Source organism: Bicyclus anynana, chromosome 2 (assembly GCF_947172395.1).
Source record: "Bicyclus anynana chromosome 2, ilBicAnyn1.1, whole genome shotgun sequence".
NCBI classification, from domain to species: Eukaryota; Metazoa; Arthropoda; class Insecta; order Lepidoptera; family Nymphalidae; genus Bicyclus; species Bicyclus anynana.
This window is the reverse complement of record NC_069084.1, coordinates 14,726,173-14,742,764: the sequence shown is the minus strand read 5'-3', so window position 1 is coordinate 14,742,764 and position 16,592 is coordinate 14,726,173. Positions and strand designations below refer to the sequence as shown.

Here is a 16,592-nt window from a genome sequence, read left to right as displayed (position 1 = left end):
GGGTATGAACTCTGCCTTAGATTCGGGCGTAGGTACGAATCCGGTTCAGGACAAGCACCTCCAACTTTTCAATTATGTGCAAGTAATTAAATATCATGTGTCGTATAACGCTGAAGGAAAAACATTAATGTTTATAAATTATAAATGAATGTTTATAAAGTATAATGTATTTTTTGTTTACAGTTACGATAATCGGTGGATTAGTGTTCCTGTTCTTCGCCGTGAGTGCACTAGTGATCGGCCCGGGCGAATAGATCAATAAATACGGTACTCGAGTTAAGTTGATCGCACATTGTGCTCCAAGATCCGGCTTTACGATTATATACTCTCTCTCATCTGTTATATATTAGTGATAAGAAAAAGATGAGAGATTTATTTGGGATAAGAAATGAATGACATAATATTTACTGTGACATATTACAAATAGGTGCTTAAATTACGGCCAGACACATTTACCATACAAAATCTAGGAATATATTATCAAAGGCAATACAGTTAAATTAAGCCTAAAATAACACAAATAGACATACTAAACGACTGAAATATAAATAACATTCACTTAACTGTTTTATATAGGCAACCTCACAGTTGCAGTGTGAAAGCAGGTAACCTTTGCGTTTTCAATTCTGTTGGGTATATACTTATTACTAGTGTTCGAGTTTGATTTATTAACCAATGAGGGAAGTAGATCAAATAAATTTAATTACAGTGGGAATGCACATATCACATATTAACATCCAACTTAAAATCCATTTGCTCGTAGTCTTTTTGACTGATTGTACGATGAAATGAAACAAAAAAAATAATCATTTAATACTATCCGGCCACAATTTAACTAGGCAACCTATTTGCATTATGTCAATGTAAATATTTTCTATCATTAATTTCTTATATCAAATAAATAACAGATGAAGGTATATATTTCTTATGACCAGACCTACTACTTTCGACACAAGGGCTGCAAGCGGCGTTTTCTTCAGTACAATGTCAATGCACAACTGCTATAGACATCCGCAATTTGCGGGTCCGCTGCGGTTGTATAGTGTGCAATCAACTTTAATAATAATTGTTATAGACGATTTTACTATAAGCGACAATATTGTATTTAGCTTGTAATATTTGTTGTTGAATATGTTTATCTCATGATTAAAATATGGGTTTAGAATTAGAATAGTAAAATATGGGGGTGTTCATAAACTTGTTTTATGAACATCCTGTATATTGACACTGGCAATTTTTTGGGAAACATTTTCATGTTAAACGCTGAAATTTTATAGAGATTTCTTGTAAAAAAAATAATTTAGGTAGTCCTAATTTTACCAGTGTAATTAATTGTAATTAAACTCTAGATGTAAGTTTGTTTTTAACTTTTAACAAGAAAGTTTTAAATTTTAAAATTATGCATTTATTTATAAATAACGAAGAATATTAACATCGTGTGACAGAAAGACAAGATTCAAAGTTCGGGGTATTTAAAAAAAAGTAATAAATTTGACATATGTACTTTCGAGTACACGTATACACAGAGAACTGCCTCATTTTCCCAGTTTAGCTTGTACAATTAACACGAGATCCTGGGTTCGGATCCCGGATCAAGGCAACAAAAATACAGTTATTGGATTTTCCGAAATTCTCTATAGTCGCTTCAACTCCGTGCCTCCAAGAAGCACGTAAAGTCGTGAAGCAGCGATTTTAAGCCTGTAGCCCTAAGGCTTAAACGACATATGTCGTGGAGAGAAAAATTCATTGTCGACAAATAGCGGTGGAGTTAAAAATCTATATTTCGATAAAATAGCTCTTTCGTCTCATTAATGAGAGAACGATAATTTCGATTTTCGGGTATTGGACGATATATTTCGTCTTTCGCATAATAGATACATAATATACAGATCTCTCTTGTTTAGTCTAACTGCTGCTTCATCGGACTGAAAAGAAAAATAATGAAAGTTAGGGAATACAGAATAAACCTGTGTTTGCACACACACTTGTATAATATCTCCCGTTTGAACTGAGTCTATAAGTGAGATTGGCCGCCGAGGCCAAATTCGGAATAATTGTATGAATTTATGTATTTTAATTAATAGGTACATAACTTAAATTATTTAGACTACGAGATTGTTTTTGATGTTATTAAATAATATGTAATTACCAAGGATTTATATTTAGTTAGTTACCGTAAGCAGCTCCGAAAGATTAGTGCCAAACAAAAATTGAAATAAAATTGCGTCTTATTTAAAATTTTCAACTATTAAACGTTTAGCAGAAATCCATTTTGCACAATGAAAATTAATACCTAATTTATTTTATCATCCAATGAAAATTAAGTGTTCAATTGTTAAGTAATTTTACAATTATTATTTTTTTATATCGATCATAATAATATCATCCCGATTTTTTCGCGTCGATTTAAATGACATCATCGTACTGTAAAATATAACCAATATCAGACTGTTAAATGAACGGGCGGCATCTAGCCGAATATAAATCCGTGATGATCACGTTAGTTTGAATAATGTCAATTACCTTCCTAACCTATTCGCCTTCAGAATGCCTCTTAAAATAGTTGTACGAATTTATGTTTTTAAGTAAGCAGTTTATTTATTAAGTTATTTTATAATAATCTCGCAATACAATAGTGTGTTTATTATTGGATGATGCGGATGTCAAATCAGGAATCGGAGTTTGATACAGAAAGGAAAAATTACTACACACGTACCAGTTTGTGTAATAATAGTTTGAGGTAAGCAGCCACTGATATAACATAAGACAAATACGTCCCATTTTACAATGCCTTATTAAAATTATTGACGTATACATTAAACAATCGAGTCATTTAAGCTTAATATTTACAAAATTAAGTGTTATTTTTTTATATTTTCGATTTATTTTATTTCAAAAACGATTAACGAGTATGTCGGTGTACTCTCCAATCAATTACATTATCCGTCAAACTTCATACGCGTTGACTGATCATCCGCACCATCCTGTATGAACAGACTTTAGTCATAATACATTATTAGTTTCTGAATTTTAGTATGAACAATGAATTATTATTTTATTTTGCGAAAAGTCGACGAATAGTAGACTTAAGATGTGTGCACGACACATGTCGTAACGAGAAAAATACATATTGCGACCAATAGCAGCTAACTTGGAAATATCGCTCTTTCAGTGCGATTGGATAGAAGAGACAAAGATATCTTCGATCGCCTGCTATTGGTTGACAATATTAAGTCTTTTCATCTTCAAGAGATATCGAGATGTATCGTTGTTTTTTCGCAATTTTGTAATTTATCTATGCAATAATCGTGAGTTTAATTAGTTTACTATAATAATAAATTTATAAGTTAATAATGAATATCACTTTGTACGCTTGGTCTTAAGTTTAGTGTTAAGTTTTAGATCAACATTGTGTTTAGCACTTGGTAATTTGTGACATGTGTCATAATTTACTTTACCGTATATACCATGTATTTTACAATTTATTTAACTATCTACTTTACTTTTCTACAAATATTGAAGATTTTAGAATTTAAACTATCGTGAATGTTATTCATATGCCAGACTAGTTTCGAACCCATACGGGGCCCTTAGTCATGTGCTGGTTCTTGCAACGTGGGACGATCAACTCATGACTAAAGGCCCCGTATAGGTTCGAAACTAGGCTGGCATACTCCGACGTATCACGTGAGTTTTAGCTGTGTTTTATAACAAATTCATTGAAGATTTCGTCAATACTAAACGATCATTTAGACTGGTTTTATAAATTTAAAGGAACTTTCAATTGATACACACACGCGCCTGGAGGGCTATTCTGTAAATGATGTTTCGTATAAATCGCAAGTGCGTTCTCTTTCTATAGTATCGTTTTAGACAGAGAGAGATAGAGGTGAATACGAAACTCGCATTTGCGAGATATATAAAACATCGTTACAGAATAGTCATCCTGCAGTCCAATTCACTAACTTTGACGTATGTTAATTGAAATTGAGATTCTTTAAAACATATGTCATCCGGTGCCAACTGACAACCCTTTGTGGATATGATACAGTAGAAAACATTTCTCATTTGATTTGATATTTATTTTAATAGGTTGATATGAATAGGCCAGCAAGTTTATGATCTTACATCCAAAGCAAACGGACTTTCCGGAATAGATTGACTATTTGTTCATTTGTACTTTTTATTTTTTGTACTCAAGTTGTGGTATAAAAAGCTTGAGATTTGTTTTGAAAACCAGATATTTATATGTACGTTATTAGATATAAAGGAAAAACCTATAACGTTAATGTATAGAATAATGTTTTTTATTCAATATAATCTGACGGCCTCCGTGGCGCAGTGGTACGCGCGGTGGAATTACAAAACGGAGGTCCTGGGTTCGATCCCCGGCTGGGCATTTTGAGATTTTCTCAATTGGTCCAGGTCTGGCTGGTGGGAGGCTTCGGCCGTGGCTAGTTACCACCCTACCGGCAAAGACGTACCGCCAAGCGATTCTTCGTTCCGGTACGATGCTGTTTAGAAACCGAAAGGGGTGTGGATTTTCATCCTCCACCGAACAAGTTAGCCCGCTTCCATCTTAGACTGCATCATCACTTACCATCAGGTGAGTTTGTAGTCAAGGGGTAACTTGTAATGAATAAAAATAAATAAATAAATAAAAATGTTAAAAATTAGCGCTAGATGACCGTTTATCGTAGAAATAATTCGAATAAATTGACGTATAGTTGCGCCCAGTAGTAGCAAAAGAACAACAATTTATAATTTCCAAAAAAAAATCTACGATAGTTATAATACAATACAAAATCACCGCAAAAAGTGATACGAATTTTAGTTCAGGTCTAGCCGCGGGACTTATTTCATGGCGCGGAGTCTAATACGGGACTATTTCAGGACTAAATATCTTTAGTAAGGTGACTGTAGCTACAATGGATGCATGTAGTTCAAAAAATTGTAGTTTAGATAAACCGTTTGAATGTCAAAAAACTAAATTAGTAAGCTAACTTAACCATTTACGACATATATATTTATAAATATACAATATACATAATAATATGATATTGTTAATCAATTTTGTCTGTGATGATTTTTTTACTATTTATTCGTACTTCATTTTCTGACCGGCTTGTTTTTACAAATGCTTCAATTGTAAGATGAGAAGGAAGTTATTTTTGCACTGATTATGTCAAAAGGCGAAGACAATGGTCAATGACCCAAACTCCGGCAGCTCAGAGATAGCGTTTCTGACAGGTCGTACGAATGGGACAAACATGTTCAATTACAATTACCTCGTTTTTCGTATCTCTCTCTCTCTCTCTCTCTCTCTCTCTATCCTGCTCATGTTACATCGCCCACCTGTCAAAAAACGCAAACTGAGCAGCCGGACTTCAATATAGGTTTTCTCCTAAATTACAGGAGAACTTACTCTATGAGCAACTACACAAGCTCAAAAGGGCTAGAACTATTGTCCTTAAACCAGAAAACCCATCCCTTTGGACCCATCCCTAATAAATTACATACACGTAATTTGAAAATTGGATAAACAATGCGAAATCTGTTTTAATTACCATCGTATTATTTAGGTAAACTGTTAGGTACTGATTTATTGTTTGCAGTAGCAAACAAATCCGTTAAAAACATGTGACGTATGCCAGAGAGAGACTAATAAAGACATACTCGTACGTTGACATGAAAAGATCTATATAACGTTACATACACATAGGTGCTAAAACTTTGTTATTGATGAATATTGTTTTTAGTAAAAATAACTTTATTTAATTTCCAGATTTTCAATATTTTATTTATTGTAACATTTTCTCCCCGGACGATTGAGTTACTTAAATTAATTCCTTAATATTGATATTTAAATACCTGATTAATGCGTCTGGCGTCCGCTTCTGACTTGATGTCTGTACTGTAGTCTGCATCTCTGTACTGAGCTGTCGAAGACTCATTCATGTTTGATTTTATATAGCGCCATCTATCGGAATCTATCCAAATTTGCTCTCGGATGGTACTATTTATTTTACATCTGGTCGGAATACGACTGTTATGCAGAAGTACTTACTGTATTCCGGTCGTAATCATGGTTGTCGGTGAAATTTTTACAGGCATGAGGCATACCTGTCTCAGAACACAGAAAACTCCAGAAGGTGTGGTCGCACATACGAATGAAGCCGTTGAAATTACTCTATTTTTTTTCTTGTGATTTCACGACCAAGCGATTAGTATACCGTGTTGTGTGGCGTGCTATACAGGTACATTTTTTGGACACTGCGTGCTTCTGCTTCATAATGATAGCTAAACGTGGCTTCTGCTATTTTCGGTATTCTGAGACCTGTCTCAAATTGATGGACACAGGGCGGCACTATGTAGGATGCGTTCCTTGCTTTGCGAAGTATATTATATTTAGATATTTATAAATAATGGTTTTCAACTTGCCATCGGTAGCTAACATGCGACCAAGTGAAGAGATATAGACAAAACGTCGACCAATAGCGGCGGAGTTGTCCTATCTCTTACGTCCCAATGCAATGAAAGAGGTCTTTCCGGTTGCAACGCTATTGGTTGAAATTTGTCTATTCTTTTCACGATATTATCTCGTCGGTCGCATACACTACAGGTGGGCCCATCTGCTTGGTCTATCCATAATTATTACTAAGTAAAAAAGAAAAACTTTAGAAATTGGATCGTTTATCACAACTTAGTTACATGCAAACTTGTCCGTGTTTTTTATTTTATATCCTAATTTATAATAAAATATAAATGCGAATGTGAATTTGTTTTCATTATATCTTATGCTTTCACGCCTAAACCACAAATAGTTTTTTTTTTAAAGAACAGTTTAAATGGATAAAACACAAATATAATATGACACAGTAATATACTAAATGATGAGATTGTGATAATATAATGTAGGTATACTATATTATGTAATATATTAAGTGTATATTGTATTTAAGTAACTAGCCACTTTAATTTTCGTGTAAATGTAAGTACAAAAATGATTGTAAAACTTGAAAAAATTGGATCGCAAATTCCGAATATAATGCTTGGCTAGGTGGTTTGTAAAAAGTATTATTTTTATGTAAAGAAGATTAATAAAAAAAATATGTCGATTTGTTTGATTTTTATTGGTAAACCACCCACCCAGAAGCGAAGTAAAAATAAAAAGATGTTTTTATTTAAATGTTCATGCTTTTATTTACATAAAATGGGAAAAAAAAATACTAAAATAAAATCCTACTAGGAATAAAGTTTTCTAATGAAAAAAAAAAGCTTATGATTTATAATGGATATAACTATGATAAAGTTATAATACAAAAACTATTATATTTAGTTTAACTAAACATGATTTTTAGAGTTGTATTTTATTATAATTAAATACGAAAATACATTTTAAACTTTGAAATAATCATATTTTTGATTATGTATAATGGTAACGAAATTTAAAAATAAAATCCTACTTGGAATAAAGCTAGTAATAAAAAAAAACTTGAAAATGGATATTAGAAACTATGATAAAATTTTATTAAAAACTATTATATTATTTAGTTTAAAACGTGTTTTATTATACTTAAAGTATGTTGCATTGCATGCACCTTTGGTATATTTAGATTATATATAAATTGTTTTGTTTTATGATAAGTATAATTTTGCATTTATGCTTTCGTTTAGGAGCGCTTATATCTTGAGACGAGAGTCGTATCGCGACCTATAGGGTGGCAACTTCGTTCGTAACACTCCAGATAGTCCGCGCAAGCCGGGGGGCGTGTAGCGATGAATGAAAAACCCACGACTGATGCACCTCACTTCCACACCCGCGCAGTCTTTCCCCTCGTCGACCGCATATCATGGGAGTGTTATCAACGAACTTGCCAGTTGCGTCAACGACGTAATAAGAGAAAGATATATTGTCGAGTTGTAGACGAATAACAGCTGAAAATTTTTAATTTCGCCGCTATTGGTCGCGATACGTCTCATGCCGGATCTCGTACTATAATGCTCGGGATGTGCATTTAAACAAGATAGACTGAAATATAATCGTCACAAGCATCCCACATCGCCTTACGCAGCATTTCGTCATTGGCCTGCACAATGTCGGTGTGCTTCGGCAAGAACACACACATTTTACTGGTATCGCTCCAAGAGTGGTTCAGTGTACCTGCAATCGATTTAATATTAAATTACATCTTTCTAGTAGTAAAAGTGTCTGCTTTAAACAGACAAACATAACGAAACTAAGGGTTCCTTGTGGACTACGGAACTCAAAAAAAGCATGTATCTATTTAGATCAAGAATTGTTATTTATGCCACTGTCATGTTATGAGGACCATTGTAGCACGAGTGTTTTTTGTGTAATGGGGCTGAATTGCACAATAGACATCATGAGTGCTGCAATGACTAATTAAGTGTAGTGGCATTTTCTACGATCATGATAGAATTAACATAACTTGGTAAATAATATATACATAATTGGCGTTGGGCATGGCCTCCTCGATTTTGTATCGGCGTGACCTCCAAGATTTTGTCTCTTTTAGAGAAGCCGTGGACACAGTTAACCCGTATTGTAATGAACATTACCAAACGACCTGTAGGAATGAATAGCTTTGTGATATGGTTTCAGGTTTTATATTGAGTAAATTACGTAATGGGAGTAGAAAAGTATTACCTAATGTAGTCAAACAAATACTGACCATAATACCGAAGCGGCAACTCATTGGGACAGTGGTCCTCAGCGAGGAGACAGCTCGGTATGTTGAACGGATTCAGTATCAGTTATTTATGCCACTGTCATGTAATGAGGGCCATTGTAGCATGATTGTCTTTTTGTGTAATGGGGCTGAATTGCACAATAGACAGCACGAGTGCTACAATGGCTAATTAAGTGTAGTGGCATACAATACATTTTCTACGATCATGATAGAATTAACATAACTTGGTAAATAATATATACATAATTGGCGTTGGGCATGGCCTCCTCGATTTTGTATCGGCGTGACCTCCAAGATTTTGTCTCTTTTAGGGAAGCCGTGGACACAGTTTACCAGTATTGTAATGAACATTACCAAACGACCTGTAGGAATGAATAGCTTTTTGATATGGTTTGAGGTTTTATATTAAGTAAATTACGTAATGGGAGTAGAAAAGTATTACCTAATGTAGTCAAACAAATACTGACCATAATAGCGCAGCGGCAACTCATTGGGACAGTGGTCCTCGGCGAGGAGACAGCTCGGTATGTTGAACGGATTCAGTATCCTGGCCGGCCACCACGAGCAGGTCGACAGCTTGTGCCACACCACGTCGTCGTAGCTGAAACACGGGTCAATGACCTATGGTCACATGTGTGACGTCACCCTGACAATAGGTGTGTAGCGAATCCATAATTTACTCGTAGTTTTAGTCCATTGAAATGTTACATTTTTAGGCCTTACCCTGCGTTTTTTAGAGGACGCATTTTTATGTTTTTGATGTTTAGGGGAGGTCAGTGGATAACTAAAACTAAGTTTGTGGGGTCGCCACCCTTGTCATCATCTTGAAAATAGGGGTTGAAGTGGTTTTTACAATATTTCTCTTAAAGTATTTGTCTGATAAAAAAAATGTTAACATTTAATGTTGCAAATTGCAAATTCTCTACAAGTTTGGTCCAGAAACTTTTTGTCGTAGAACTATAAATAAAAAATTATAACGATACACACTCATCATCAAAAAAATAAAATGAAATTGCGTCCTCTAAAAAACGCAACCCCAAATGTAACTTTTCAATAGACTATTTGTAGCTTATCCAAAAGTTGATAACCAGATTGTGAGTCCCATGCTCATGTAGACGCTAACCACTGGACTTGAATATACATATTTTTATCTCTATTATCCCAATGTTTGTAGTTAGGTAAGCTGACCAGCTGAAAGAGGATAAAAAATACCTAATTTGTACACAATAGCAAAAATGCCCACCCACAGAAACCGGTGGAAAACGTGAAAAATGAGGAGGTTGGGATCTTACCAGGACCACGATTTTCAGAAATGAAGGAATGACCACATAAAGAGAACTCAATGTATTTTCTAAAAAACCAGTTGAACATTAAACGGAGATCGGTAAATACGTATATCTTTTGCCCCTCACCTTCTACCACTTACGACAAGGTGCGTGATAACGAATAATTAATTTAACATTGAAATAGCTTTGGTTTAGTACTTGTGGTCCGTGCTTCATTTTATACAATACTAGCAGACGCCACACGGTTTCACCCGCGTTGTTTTCCAACAGTGAAAGAACTTTTCAAATCGGTTCAGTAATTTTCAGAGCCTATTCAATGCAAACAAACAATCAAATTTTTCTTCTTTATAATATTAGTATAGGCAAAGGGACGTCGCTTATCCGTCCTTAGACTCCTTAATCCGACCCTGTCGCAAATTTCTTAGAGGATGTCTCTCACAATCATGTTTGTACCTTTAGTGGTTTGGCAGTAAGTTTGTTTGTTCATACCATAGATAAGCACTATGAACCTAAAAAGCATTACTCACCCTACTTCAGGTCCCCACTTGCAACTCGGACAAATCTCGAGACTCTCCTCCTCTTCTTCTACAGAGCAAACTGTTCTAGTGCTCGACATAATTTTCTCCACTATAGTCACTGGATTTTGAGTATTTTTGGGCTGACTCTGGCGATCTAAAAAGAACAAAATTGCTAATTACTTTAAAGAACCAGATTAACTTGTTTCAATATGCAATAATTAGTCTGCTTTAGCTTGTAGCCTAATTTCAATTTGCATATTAAATATTTAAAAAAAATAAAACAGTGCGGAAAAAATATACTCGTGCCTTATAAATGTACGAAATAAAACGTGTGCGTCTCGAGACGTTCGACAAAAGTGATAAGTTAAACCTGCTGCCGTATGCATGAGAGGCGCCGTAACGCGTTACGTAATGAAGGGGTTTACCCTCCCAGAAGTTATCATTTTAGAAATTGTTTGTGTTCCCAATTAACTTAACAACCTTGCAATCAGATTTTAAAGTATAGAAATTTAGACCAATAAGCTGCTTTAGGCCAATATAAGACAGCCCGCGGTTTCTCCCGCGTAGTTTTCGTTCCTGTAGAAATACAGGGCTAATAAATATATACACTCACAAATAACACGGATTACTATTAGTAAAAAAAAAATCAAAATTAGTTCAGTACTCCCAAAGATTATGCCCTACAATCGCACAAACTTTCCTCGTTAATACAATATAATATTCATATAGATGTGATCTTCCAAGACCCAGAAACAGAAACGTCAATGGATAGGAGAACCAGGATGGCCCAAAATCTTTGGAACTTTGAAGAAGAAACTTCTACTTCAAATCCAAAATTTCAAAGTTCCAAAGACTTTGGGCCATCCTGTTGAAGTCTGATCTGAGCTAAGGTCCCTAACTTCGAAAGCTATTTCAGTGAATTCTGTGGGCCGATCCCGGCGGCACTGCAATGCCGGGCCGACCCGTGACGGGAGTGGAGCGAGCCCCGAACATCCCGTCGGTTTACAAAAATCAGTTTAATATACTGGTCCCGCATTGCGGGAACTTTCAGATATTAAGCTGAAAAGAACAGATACTACACTTTGATCTTAGCCAAAAGGCCGAGAAGCGATACCAGAAAAGCGGCAAGGCGAGAACGTCATTTCACACGAAAAAATCTCCCTAGCGCGATGTAATATTTAATACTCTTTCAACTAACGCCATCTGTGTAAGAGATGTGAAGCTCAATGTCGCATCGTTTTTTTTTATTTTACGCGCATGCTCTATAGACATAATTTACCCGATCGGTTTCGTTTTGTTACACCCCCCGGCCCCTTCACCCCGGCCCACACCCAGTGTAATCAAAATCAATATTGCCAATTGCGAATTTGCGATTTGCGTGAAGAGACTCATTCTCATTTGTCATTCCGTAGACTCAAATTGATTTTAGTGCCAATTAAATTAAAAATTAACGGGGAGCAATAAAAAGGTAAATTAGCGGACTTCATGAACACATCCTGGGATTGAGTAAGTTTATGTGATTATAATTATTAATATCCTTTGTCTCCTGTTGAAAAATATAGCTGAATTTTTCAGTAGGTACAGGTAGTCTTACATCAGTCATTTAGTCTATTGATTTTTTGTGCGTATCTATGTTCGGTAACAAAATGACCAAGGGCAATAAATATTTTATGAAACTTACGTATAATATTGACAAGCCATTCACTCCTGCAAGCAAGATGAAAGGAAGCTGGACATTTTGTGCATTCCCACAATAGATCCGATCCTCCGCACACTAGGCACCACGGCGCATGTACGGTCACTGTGTCCTCCATTTCGATATTACTTAAGTTTAACTCTGATGAAGAGGAAGAGTCCTGAAAATCATTAATTACTATTACTTCTGATTCAATTAGGTATGTTATTTGATAGAAAACCTTCAATAAACAACACAATCATAAATAATTGTAGATGTAGAATAGGGTGTTGTTCATTTTATTGATTTCTGAATTCACAAAATGGTGGTTCAAATGTAGATAATTATGTTTTGTGTGTAACAAAGGAAAGTGCTAATCACATTTGAAATTATATCTTAATACAGTTCTATTTTAGTGAAGCCTATTTAAATATTTTATTATTTTACAATCAATAGTTTTCTCTTTTACCCATTTCAACTAAACTTTCTCAGTCACATCTGGTATTGGTTTTAAGTGTCACAAGCTTCTCTTACCTAGAGCTATAATATTCCTGATGCTTACCATATTATCTGGTGAAACTGGTGTCTTTGGTTTGCGTATTTGTGTATCAATAAGGCGGTGTCTCCAACAATGATGAAAGTAGTTCTCTACCTCTTTCACTGTGATAATATTTTGTATCACCATTTCAAACCTATCTTCACTAGTTTTATTTGCATCACCAACATTACCAAGGTTATTCAATATGTCTTTGTTCTTTTCTCTTTCATGGCACAATATACTGTAATAGTAATCAAAAAGATGGTCCTTGCCAAGTCTTACAATGTGTTTGAAAGCATTATCACGATCCTCCTTTTCAACACCCTCAAATATAGGATAATTATAATCATCATCCTCATCATCATCATCATCATGATCACCATCACCTTCATCATCAACCTCTTCTTCCTCCTCCTCGTCATCATCACTATCATCATCATCCTCCCCCTCTTCCTCCTCCTCGTCATCATCATTATAGTCCTCTTCCTCGTCATCATCATTTTCCTCCTCCACTTCCTCTTCCATAGATTGTTGCCTTAACCCACTTGAAATGTTCAAATCTGGTTCCTCAGATTTTAATGAGTTAACATTAAAAGGCACAACATGGTCTTTTTTTATTATTCTCTAAAAATTACATATATAATTAAATCATCTGTATATCTGTGTTTCAATACAAGTTGTATGAGCGATATTGCATTGCTGAATATTTTTGCCTTTGTGTATTTCATTTATATTTTGTATCATCTGTATTATCTATTGTCCAAACTACCAACAGTGCTAGTTTATCTGCATATCAATAAAGTAAATATGCTTGGAGCCTTTACTCTGCTTTAATGTATTCACTAGTTATAATATAATCCAAAATAGAATCAAGAAACTATTAATTGATTGAGTTAATTTATACAAATTATCATTATCATCATCCTCCTCCTCGTCATCATCATCATTTTCATCATCATCCTGAACAACATTCTGACAAAGTAATATTACTTTGTCAGATTGTTGTTCAGATAATCAAAGATTGGGATAGTTGAATGTATGAAGAAAAGCAATTTTTCTTCTTACATTAATTTTATTAACAGTCTGATTTTATACAAGTACCTTTTTATGAGCAATTTCTAAAACAGGTTTGGTTACAGGCGTTTTAATAGAAGGAGATGAGCCATAGAAAGGTCTGGAACGTTCAGCAAGTTGCAGAGAGGTGTAAGGAAGCCACATCTGTTGTTTGTAACGGACCATCTCTACATAATAACAGAGCTCTTTTGTTACTATTACGCCATTTTCATCTTCTGTTATACCTAAAACTAGGGGGCATGTTTAATTACTAATTATGTAGTTATGATTAGGCTTAATTACAATTTTGTAGAATATTAAATGAAAAAAAATTAAACTCAATAACAGATTGTAAGAATATGTAAGCTCATCAGTTTAGAATGGCTGGACTATAATAATGAATTCTTGTCTCTAATTGTGTGGTTTTTCATATTATTTAGATCTGTAATTGGACTTGGTCAGTAGCATTGCAATCATGAATGAGGGGTTTTTTTATGCCAGAGGTTTTTTAATCTTTTTCAGATTTATCAATCATCAGAATATATTACTCCCAAATTTCATATCTCATCAGAAATACACAACTTGAGGCAATTATTATTTAATTATTTTATTATTATTAATTATTATTTAATGCAAATATAAAGTAAATATTGTTTTTCTGTCAAGAAATTTATTAGCTAAGCGTATTGGGAGGGATATAGTTCTGTTGAAGATTCTGTGTCAGATAATAGATACTATTGTCAGATTTATTGATTTTCAAGTGTTGTACATATACCAACTGTTTATTTCATGTTGACGAACAGTTTTGTTAAATTCATTTATTCATATGTTTAATGTTAATATACAACATGAAAGTATGTATTTGATTCAATTCAATTGATTTTGTTAGAATACATTGGCTAGATTGGCACAATAAAGACTTTTTTGCACTTGAATTTTTGTAGAGAACCTGCTATGAAATTTCCAATTTTGTCATTCAGCATCTTTGCAGGTATGACTACTGTGTATGTGTTAAATACAATATATTGTACCTAAGCACCGACCTCTAGGAATACCTAGAGGTCGGTGCTTAAAAAAAAAAATAATGTGAACATTTTCTTTAATATACTAGCCAGACACATGGACCATAATTTTGAAGATCATCTAAACACAACACAATGGTTCTGACCAAAGAGCGAAAGTGATCTTCAATCTGAGGTCATAGACATTGGATTAGTATACCATAGTTACATTGTTTTGCTGGAAGACTACAAGAATATGGAAAAGAACATGTCAAGAAGTGAGATAACGCTGCTGTCTTCTCTCTTGAACTTGGTTCTACAACAAAGTGGGCCCAAGTTCGAGATTGAAGCTGGCTGTGCAATCAACACGAAGACCAGGAAGAAGACGAAGAGACGACAGAAAACTCTTCATGGATGCCACTTAATTTTCCTTATAATCAAGTTTTCATGTTTAGATATAATTTATTGAACATTAAAAAATTATTAACAAATTTATTTCATTTTTAAATGAATATTTGCCATATCTTTTTAAATATGATTAATATTCTCATTCCCCTACAACTAGTCAGGAAAGACTGTATTAGGAGTGGGTATGACAATAGACCAAAAGGGCAGGGATCGAACCATCGCCCCTCGGCAGTGATTCTGAGCACTATTATTGTCAATACAGTTGAGCTATTGAGGCTCTAGAATGTATCTAAATGTATAAAACAATATAAACTGGATATAACTCTCACTAAATATATGTAATTTGACTGTTTTTTTTTTATTTAAACAAAATCAAATTGAGGAAAACTCTTTTGTATAATTAAAGTTCTGAACCGAGTGGTTTTTGAGTAAGAGACAGTTCTCATTGTCTGTAAAAATGTTTTGCATTAAATTGTTATATGTAAAGCATTTGCGTCTGACCAAATGTGTTATCATAATAATAATTGTAAGCTCAGTTGGGCACTCCAATGTGTCGCAGTGGAGGTTTGTATTTTTTTATAAATCTTTAATTGTTATGTAATATATTTTGTATTTTATTAATATTGATAAAAATTAAAAAAGGGCTAATAAATGAATGATTAATAAAAAAAATTGTTACTGAACTTTGGTACACAGATGAACATTTTGAGTAAAAAAGGGTAATAAAAAGAAATATTTTTTCTTCACGAAACATTTCAATTAAAGGAAGTCGGTTAACTAATATATTTAACCAGACCATATTATCATCTCCATATACTTTTATACAGGGTATAACTGGGTTGTTTTGGCAGGTTGGCATTCCTTTTTACTAATGAAAAGCTTTTTAATAATAATTCTTTTAGTAAGTACAGGATTTTTAACGCACAACGGCCAATCACATGGCTAAGTGCGAAAACAGCCCAGAAGAAAGAAAGAAGAAGTACAGGATTTCCCAATAAAATAAGTAGGTATTTCTCAAATTTTATTTTAAAAGGTGGAGGCATTTAAATTGATTATATTGTTTATTTTAAATACAGCAGAACATTGATTACTGACATACAGAAAGGTTTTGTGGTTTGTAATAAGTACATTTCTTAGTTGAGCACATAAAATAATATTCTGTAATATTGTCTTTTCAAAAATTATGTTCTCTGGATGTTCAATGTTCATACTTATACTACAGCCTTTCTTGATAAGTACTGTTTACCAACAAACAAATTGAAAATGAGGGTATAAATCACTAGTCATTTCCTAATAATAATAATTATAATTAACTTGTTCTTAAATTAATGAAAATTAAATCTATACTAATATTATAAAGCTGAAGAGTTTGTTTAATTGAATGTGCTAATCTCAGAAA

At 33.9% G+C, this 16,592-nt stretch overlaps 2 protein-coding genes and 1 non-coding gene across 6 annotated transcripts in view; 1 reads left to right on the top strand and 2 right to left on the bottom strand.

The window, feature by feature from the left end:
• LOC112050461 (transmembrane protein 165) overlaps positions 1-7,118 on the top strand; it is a 60,144-nt gene extending 53,026 nt beyond the window's left edge. For all 3 annotated transcript variants that reach the window (XR_008251315.1, XM_024088730.2, XM_024088729.2), the window contains one exon: positions 184-7,118. Coding sequence is in view for 2 of the 3 variants with exons in the window: in XM_024088730.2 (XP_023944498.2) it covers positions 184-254 (71 nt within the window). In the remaining variant the exon portion in view is untranslated. The remainder of the gene's footprint in view (positions 1-183) is intronic.
• A 423-nt stretch (positions 7,119-7,541) lies between these two features.
• The window catches only part of LOC112050471 (uncharacterized), a 53,196-nt gene continuing 44,145 nt past the window's right edge, over positions 7,542-16,592 (bottom strand). For both annotated transcript variants that reach the window (XM_052884688.1, XM_024088742.2), the window contains exons 2-7: positions 13,833-14,035; positions 12,756-13,355; positions 12,200-12,374; positions 10,528-10,672; positions 9,182-9,315; positions 7,542-8,164 (exon numbers count right to left, since the gene is read on the bottom strand). In XM_052884688.1, coding sequence (XP_052740648.1) covers positions 8,019-8,164; positions 9,182-9,315; positions 10,528-10,672; positions 12,200-12,374; positions 12,756-13,355; positions 13,833-14,035 — 1,403 coding nt within the window. In that variant the 3' untranslated portion in view covers positions 7,542-8,018. The remainder of the gene's footprint in view (positions 8,165-9,181; positions 9,316-10,527; positions 10,673-12,199; positions 12,375-12,755; positions 13,356-13,832; positions 14,036-16,592) is intronic.
• LOC112050475 (U2 spliceosomal RNA) lies at positions 11,438-11,630 on the bottom strand. The gene has a single exon (XR_002887152.1). It is a non-coding gene; the product is annotated as a U2 spliceosomal RNA (small nuclear RNA).